The sequence below is a fragment of the Megalops cyprinoides genome, chromosome 14 (assembly GCF_013368585.1).
Source record: "Megalops cyprinoides isolate fMegCyp1 chromosome 14, fMegCyp1.pri, whole genome shotgun sequence".
NCBI lineage: Eukaryota > Metazoa > Chordata > Actinopteri > Elopiformes > Megalopidae > Megalops > Megalops cyprinoides.
This window is the reverse complement of record NC_050596.1, coordinates 21,115,621-21,124,523: the sequence shown is the minus strand read 5'-3', so window position 1 is coordinate 21,124,523 and position 8,903 is coordinate 21,115,621. Positions and strand designations below refer to the sequence as shown.

General features: G+C 41.6%; 1 protein-coding gene across 1 annotated transcript; it reads right to left on the bottom strand.

The window, feature by feature from the left end:
- Positions 1 to 515: 515 nt before the first annotated feature.
- On the bottom strand, positions 516 to 8,161 carry LOC118788815 (basic leucine zipper and W2 domain-containing protein 1-A-like). Its single transcript, XM_036544921.1, has 12 exons — positions 8,060 to 8,161; positions 6,628 to 6,701; positions 6,358 to 6,534; positions 6,176 to 6,270; positions 5,627 to 5,692; positions 4,298 to 4,433; positions 3,626 to 3,735; positions 3,141 to 3,311; positions 2,701 to 2,847; positions 2,094 to 2,232; positions 1,790 to 1,912; positions 516 to 1,290 (listed from the first exon to the last, which is right to left on the bottom strand). The coding sequence occupies exons 2-12, from the start codon at positions 6,689 to 6,691 to the stop codon at positions 1,259 to 1,261; spliced, it is 1,260 nt and encodes a 419-aa protein (XP_036400814.1). The 5' UTR covers positions 6,692 to 6,701; positions 8,060 to 8,161; the 3' UTR covers positions 516 to 1,258.
- Positions 8,162 to 8,903: the final 742 nt, after the last annotated feature.

The window sequence follows — 8,903 nt, the reverse complement described above, 5'->3', positions numbered from 1 at the left end:
TCAAAACAATTCATACCGTACTGTCCACAGTGATGCCATAAGCCATAAGAATGCTGTATGGTCATCATTCGTACACATGGAAACATGTCTGACCTGCAGACTGTTGAGGGTTTTAGCTGATAACACAGATCTCTTCTTTTTGGATACTGTTCCGTTGATTTCACTCAAGACTTACAAGTTCTTTTGATTTCCAAAGGCCTCTGATATGACCCTCTTTCCCAATGGTCTCTTTCCAATGTGAACAGGTACTCCAACTTTCTGCCAGTTACTCAAAGGCCCCTCCAGACCCACAATCAAACCCAAGCTCAATCTGGCATTAAGACAATGTGCTGCATATCCCCAAAAACTACACTAGTTTCTGAACATAGTGAGATAGATTGTAACTACACACAACACCAACTATTGTATTGATTCTTTTAAACACGTGCATGGCTTATAACAAGGGGAAAGGGAAAAAAGGAAAAACAGAACCCATACCTTTAATTCTCTTTATTATTTTAAAAAGTCAAATTCATATATTAGGGTAAAGAAAAAAGGAATCAACATTAACCAAATGAGCTGGCACTGCATCTTAAGGACGTTGTCAAAATTACAGTCCCTCAAAAGTGACGCTCCTCCAGCGCCGCCTCGTCAGACCACCACATTATCTTTTCATGGTTTCGTCAAAACAGAGCGAATACCTAAAAACTGGCGAAAGAACCAACATTTTAAGAAAAGAAAAAAAAAAAAGGCAGGGCTTACTCCTTTGGCAAAAAAGGCAATAACTTCAAATGCATTTCGAATGTTTTGTATTAAAGTTGGAGAAAGGCATACTCAAATCAGTGTCCAAAAGGCTGACCAACTCATTAAAAAAAAATGGCCATTTTGAGGGTAACAGTGGTGTCTGAAATTGAATGGAATACTTGACTTGGAAATCAAAGTGAAGTGTTAAATAGGGACCATAGTGGAGAAAAAAAAATATTCAAGTCCAGGGTCAATTTGTAAGGATTTTCAAATATAGTGATTAGGGAGGCCGGATTCACAGATTCACCCATAGGTGCCATGTGAAGTGTAAACTTTTATTAGTTTAGAAAAGGGGAGTTAAAATAACCGGGATGTCAAAGCCCTTAAATTACATCTAAATGTTACGGCTGAAAAAATACAGGAGGTAGAATAGGAAAAAAAAGAAAGAAAACTAGAAAGACAAGCACTTCTGTAACAAAACATTCTACTACTCCTGCTGCTACTTTATTTAAAACGCACATCTTAGCTCGAGCCCTCAGTCCGCTTCTTCCTCGTCAGACTCTGATTCTGAAAAACAGGTTGAATCCAGATCACACATGTGCACACTTCTACCCACTCACCCCTAAATAAAAACTGCCATTTCACCTTGGGTGGGGGAGACACCCACATACTGGCAGTATGTCAGTAGATCTGAGATCAATAGGGCAACCCTCACCAATTTTAAGTGTGCGGCGAATTAAGGTATGTACAAAATACTTATTGTTCTCAAGCACTTGGTATTATTTTGTATTCACGGAAAGAAGGGGGAGGATTGGGGGGGGGGGGGGTGTCAAACCTGTGACAAGCTTTGGTTTACAAATTTAACATCAAAAATAAGGTGGGAAAAAACAACTTCTTAAACTATGTAAAAAGTAACGATGAATCTTTGACCCATTAACCACACCTGCACAGAGCGGAAAAACTGAATTATTCTTGGAACTACAGTCTTGTTCACAGACTGGAGACATGTCACATGAAGTCACTCCCACAAAGCAAGGGTGCTGAGTGCCAAGTGCCAGGTGCTTACCTTCTTCGGCGTTCTTGAGCCACTCAACAAACTTCTTCATCTGCTCAAGGAACACGCTCTTTCCTTTGGCCATGTGGGCTTCGCTGTACCACTTAAGGATGGCCTCCTCGCTCAAAACATCCGCTGTACAAGGAGGACAGATGAAGACAGGTGTATTTTAGAAACCTGAGCTATTCTAGCCATGGACAACAAGTTCTGATTTCTGGGATAAGGATGCAATGGGTGCAATTTAGAGTTCAGCTCCCCTCACATCTGATGTACACAGTCCGTTTGACCACTAGCTGTGGTAGGCGGGGGAACAAACCTTTATAAAGCAGCACCACAATCTTCTGGAAAGCCTTCATGAAGTGAATGTTGTCGTAGCAGTACTCCTGGATCTTGAGTAGCAGGGTAAGCTCTGAGAGCCCCTGGGAGGTGAAGGCTTTCAGGAGGGGGCTGTATTGCTGAGACACACAGAGAGGGAGGGTCTTAGGTACGTAACAGAGAAATTTAACATGGAGTAACATTCTGTACTCTGCATTATGAATTTACAACCTAGCCTAGGTACTGGTGTAGACCACTGCCCATACTGCCCTACACAGATGCAGACTTTCTGCATGAAACAACTGGCAATTCTAAAAATGAGGTTGCATACGGGGGGATCAAAGTGCCAAAAGAAAAAAAAAAAAAAAAAGTCCAGAATAACTCATTTTCAATGACTTTCCCTTAAAAATGAATTTAAAGTCTGAGGATTGCTTATGCTGCAGGTAAAATTCCTGCAACATTACTTTAAAAATAATTTGTCATTGTGGTCATAAACAGTTTGGATGCTTTTAGCACTGAACACCCGACATCAACTGCTTTTGAAATTGGGCTCAAAAAGCCAAGTCTGTGAGAATTGTCTGAAGCTCTATCCAAGCCGTGGTCTTCACCTTCAAGTGTTTGATGGCTTGTTCTGTGACCAGCTCCTCCTTCTTGTTCCACTCCACTGAGCTCATCACACTGGTCCACACGATACCGATCATCGTCTGCTCCGAGATGTTGGTCTTCTTCATCTCCTCCTTCACGTAGGCGATGATCTGTGCAGACGATGCAGTCAAATTACACCACATGCCCCTCTGACACATTCCAACTTGGGGGGGGGGGGGGTTATGTTTAACAGCTCATGTGCTTCACCTCTTTATGTAAATCAAAAATGACAAACTGAAATGACAAAAGATGTTCTGGGCACAAACTGATAGTCTGAGGCTTTCATTGCAGAAATAAACAGGGGTGCATTTTATAGACTACTTATATGATAGATATTGGGAGTTATTTTTAAGTGTGTGTTAAGGGGCTGTCATGGGGCCATGAAGAGGCAGCGCGCACGCACATCTTTGAACGGATCCCCGCGGGACATCTGCTCCTGAAGCTCCTTCTGCAGCTCCTTACGAGCCCCGATGGTCTGTTGATTTCGGGCAAAGTCTGACAGCTCTTTCAGCCCCGCATCGGTGAAGTACTTGGAGAAGTGCTCACAGCTTCGCTTGTTGGCGGGGAACAGCTCCTACAACAAGGAGGGGGAAAAAAAAACCCTTTGGTGGAGAGTAAGGGGAATCTACAGATGTCTAAAAGGCATGTAGTGTGGTATAGCTAGAGGAGTATTAAATCCAGAAAAGTATTTGCTGGATAAGGAAGCAATGTCAGGGTCACTTCATGAGTATTTGGGATTGCCAAAGAAACACTAATTTGAATCCTTTTGAGTGTTTAAAAAAAAAAAAAAAAAACAACATTCAAATATTCAAAACTAATGTTCAATACTAATTTCTAAAAATCCAGGGTTCCACTTCCATAAATTCTATAAGAAAACTCAAGGGTTACCATCAGCCTGTTGTCCATGCCAACTTTGCGGAGGCTGGCGGCGACAGAGTTAATATCCTTCTCATTGATCCATGATTTGAACAGTTTCACGGCGAAGGCTGCAGAGACACCTAGAAAATTGGAAGAAAATGCAATTTATTTCCCTGGAATATTTGGACAAAGACCTGCATTGCCTGTTCACAATCTGACTAGACAGGTTTGAGGGAGAGGTCTATAAGCTGGAAGGCACATCATGTTTTGTGGGGAAATATTCAAAACCAAAGGCCTCAGAAATTCAATCAACTTGATGGTGCTGTTCTTGCAGCGTGAAAATGAGTATACACCCTTTTCCACAAATTGCATAAAAAGCAGATTTACATTTTGTCATTTAGCAGATGCACTTATCCAGAGAAACTTCCAATGTGCAAATCTAAAGACTTGTTTGCGGTCTGCTTCTTTCTCCCTTCCATATCCATCTTGTGCACCGTTTTGGTGACAACTCTCATATCACACCTTGCTGACCCTACCCAGAGCTTGCTTGTAATGAGGTCAGCATCAGTAATGCTAAGGGGCTGAGCTCACACATCAGCGTTACTGATTCTGCTACTAACTACATGGTGACAATGGGGTTTTAGAGCCACTTAAGGATATTAATTAACTGGGTCATGGTCGAATGAAAGCAATGCTAGTCACCTTCTTTGACGAGGTTCTCGTTGAATAGACTGCTCAGAATGGAGGCAGATATGTTCCCATTGGCCAGAAGAATGCCAGTCAGCATGGCCAGCTTGTTGCGCTCCGACTCAGTGAAACCCTTTAAAAACAGCAGCAACTGCAAGGGGGAAAGACAGACAGGTCATTACCTCAACTAGCAAATGGCACAATTGCTTAAACAGACACTTACTCAGGGCATCATAAGCAGGTGGCTACATTAAGGCAATGTGCAAAACACCACCACTTAGATTTAACAGAAGTAATATTAACTTTGTGTTTCTTCCTGAAGGAAAAAGTGGTTATTTGTAAACAGTTTCAGATATCGCCTACTGTTAGGAGATACCTCAAAAAACCACAGCTGATGCTTCCATTCCCCACAAAGGCTTGCTGGTGTACAGCTTAGGTATACACAGATGGCTAACACTGTCATTCATTGCTAAATTTCAGTATTTAAATGGTAATGTATTAAACCCATAAATTTAACAATATTTCTCAAATCAACTGTGTCATCTATAGGATTGATAAGGTCACATTTCTGCACAACACCTACAAGCTGCAAACTCATGTTGGCATACTTGAGATTTCTATTCGGTGTTTTTGGGCATTTATGGGCCATTTTGTCAATATATGGAATGAATTGAAAATCATCATCGCTACCATTCATTTCTAGCACTTCACGTTAAATTAACTGAAATCTACTCATAGGAAATGGCGTTCCTCCCAACTGAGAGTAGGAAGCTTCATAAATACCTCCCATTTCCTACTTTGAGGTAAGACTTTATTTTTTTACTCCTAGAAGTCATTTTAGCAGGCCTCCTGGGGGTAATCTTATCACAAACTAATCTCCCCCAACTACCAAACCCAAACTGCCACCCCCTATTTTCAAAGTCAACAGCTGTCTTCACTTTCCTCATTCAAGTTTATTTCCGTTACATTCTGACAGAGGAAATGAAAGTGAAGTTCTCAACTGCCATGAGCAAGTCACAAATGAGTTACAACAGACTTAGTGAAACCTTTCACCATTTTGATCTGTTGTGGATTATGTAAATGTAAGTAATGGGCGACTGCACAGTGTGGTGGTTGTGGAAAAGGGCTCAAGGGTGCAGATTTAATCTCTAGGCAGACCACTACCATTGCATCTTTAAGCAAGGTACTTACCCTGAAGCGTCTTCAAAAATATCCAGATGTACACAGTGCATGAAAATAGTATGCAATCTGCCCTGGATAAGAGCATTTGCTATGCAAGTGAACACAATGACTGAATGTAACAGGTGTTTTGAATTAACAAAATTAGATTTCTTCAAGACTCACCTTCTTGATCTCCTCTTCGAACCCTTTCTCCAGGTACTTGTAACGCCTGATAAGTTTGTTAAAAACCTGGGAGGTTGAACAGTAGGTCAGAATCAAAGCTATTTTGGTAAACGTATGGTTTAGATACATAAGCACAAGCTGGATAAATAATTACTTCCAAGTGCAGCATGAAATATCTCATTCAGAACTACCGTGTGAGGTTTTACACTGTACTGTACATTTAAACAGAGCAAACTGCTGAGCAGATCCCAAATACATCCACTTCAAACACAGAACATTTAATTAAAAACAAAATTAAGGCTAATCAAGGAAAGTAAGCATTATTTGTTTTTCAAAGACAATGATTAAACAAGGTGAGGGGCATCCCATGAAATTCTCCAGGCCAACATGGCAGGAAACCACCATGTCCACTGCTGCTTTTTTACCATTTTGATCACCTTTCTTTTTGGCTTCCTCCTAGGCCTGATCAACATGTATGCCTTTGCCTACAGAAGATCCCATTTGCCTGGGATGTACTGCAGGATGAATGCGTTAATGAAAGAAGCCCACCTGAGCATACGCTTGCATGGTCTCCAGGTCTTCCTGTGCGGTGAAGAGACAGAACTCCGTGCGGGTCATGTCATCAGAAAGAGTACCACCTGGGGCTACAAGAGGGAAGAATTTATGAGTCTTTACAAGGGAGATTCTTAAATAAAAAAAGAACACCGTGAATCTGGAGGTTCGGCTCTCACCCAGCATTCCGCCAGCCACCAGGATGTCGAAGAGTGTCTCTGCATAGCGACGGTAGTCGAGCTTGGCGCCAGAGGCATCAAGGAACTTCGCTACTGCTTCCAGATCAGTGCCAGTTTGATTCAGACCTTGAACGATACTTTCCTGAAACTGACTAGGGTCAAATCTCTCCTTTTCATCTGTAGAAGGAATTTTTTAAGAAGGCAAAGAAACATTCAGCCGACTTCCAAATGCAACAGTAGAAAGCGTGTCGAAGAAACGGGCATAGCTACCTCTTTTCCTAGTTTTAAAACGCTGGCCGGTTAGCGTTGGCTTTTGCTGCTTTTGATTATTCATAAAAGACACCCTGTGACAAAAGAAAGAAACATGCGTTAATATGGATTAAAATACAGGTAGTAATTTAGGTTCAAACAGAATGCCACGCACCTACTCGCGCAAATAATCGATAATCTGTGACACCTTGCAGTGTAACCAATGTTACACGAGACAACCACATGAGCGATAAAATGATAAAAAAAAGTTAAAAAACATTACGGAACTTTCAGTCGTCCAGAAAATGTTCGCTAGCTAGCTTGTTCAACACCGCACATGCTGTTCGCACTACGTTGCCCAGAAAGCCAATGCTTCCGGTCGGTCACGCTCACCCACTTAAAGATAAATGTCAAAGATCTAACACTTATTTTCAAAAACACACTTGCCCTTAAGAAATCCTTCAAGCTGAACACACACGACAAGTTCAGCAAAAACGAGAATCATTCTAACGTATGCATCCATCTAAACCAGACACAGAGGCCCACCGAATTATCAACGCTTGCCCAGACTGCGCAGTCTCGGAGGAGGTCTACTCGCGGCATTGTTTCCGACACACGTCTTTCTAATCGGTTTTTAAGAAATACAGCGCAAACAATATCAAATAGATCACCACAACACCGAATGTCATAAAAATCTGAAGCCACCTCATGCCGTTTATAAAATGACCAAGGTGTCTTTGTCAAATAACGACTTCAACAGGTCCTGACCATCTAGCAAAAGGCATGCCCACGCACAAAGGGACATGTCCACGTTGACCATTATTAAATCCATCGCTATCACTGGGTATTTAAATGATCGTCAACCAAAACGTTGCAAACGGCTAACGTTTCTTTCTTTCAAGGCAGACATCATGCTTAATGTACTGTGAAGTCACCAAACTGTTTTTTAAATATATATAAATGGCTAGCTATCTATGCTAACATCACACACTAGGTTCAACCCGGAATAATAGGCTACTGTACTCCACAGCTCGACGACACCGTTCGCCGCGAGGCTAGGCCTAATAGCTACAATGTGGCATTGAGCAAGAGCAAGCCGGCTGGTTCACATGAAGTCTCCCTTAAAAGGCCGAAAATACATCTGGCGGTCGGACTGGGGGATTCGCTTTACGGTCACGTTTCCTGAACAGGCACAGAGCAACAGTGACACAGCTAGCTAAGTAGCTATAACTACACGATTGACTTTAAATTAGCTCACTAGCTTGCCGGGCCATAAAAGTTCACTAGTTAGCTAGCCTGCCAGCTATGCATTCCCAATCAGTTAGCTGCCTAGTTAAAGGAGGTATGGTTAAAAAAAAAGAAAAGAAAAAAACGACGCAGCAGTGAAGGAAAAACTTAGACAAACGTAAAGGTATAAGCAGGAGCAAAGCAATATGTATGACGTTGAACTCACCGAAATTAATTCAGATCAAAAACAGTTGGCGAACCAGGACTGACTGCGACACGATTCTAAACCTCTGCTCCAACAAAAAAATCTCTCAGAATAAAATATTACTAAGTGCGGCGGCGCCAGCCTGATAAAATTTGGGTCTTTACACTTATGGAGGGAATGAGGGGGTCTAGGAAAAAATCACAGTTAAATATTTAAAAGGAATAATTCACCCCCTGGAAAAACACACAGAGAATATTCGTTGTATTGTAATTGTTTTAAAAGTTCATGCTCACACGATTGTTCTATTCACGTTTTAAGAAATCATCAAAGTAGAAACCCCCCTTTCTTTTTTTCATAGTTGTTATGTCCCCAGTTGTGTTCACATCGGGTTGAGACCATTGTTCGAGTACAGTTTACTCTCCATTTAAATGACCAACTTCGCTTACAGACGGCAAGCATTTGTTTTTTTCGGGTAATTTTTTAAATATGCGCACTTTTTGCTCTTATGTGATTTTAGTTCCAGTTTTTTCAGTGGGGTGTAAGGCCATACAGTAGCTGGGCACCCCCTCCATACAAATGGTTCATTTCCTTTCCTTGTTCCGAGGCATTCAAACACTGATCTTTATCTGACTGTAGCTCAGTTACAGAAGTAGTTTTGGAACGCTGTTTGGGCGTCTGTGGACTGAATATCTTTTTTAAATCTTGAGATCTGTTTCTACTATAGTTAGCGAGCATCACTAGCTTCGTAGCTACATGTGATGCTTTGTAATAGCCTACTGGACATAGCTGGATATCTGGAGTGGATGTCTGATGAATAATAATAATAACAAAACTCCAGGTCCACGCCAGTGCGATCTGGTCCATT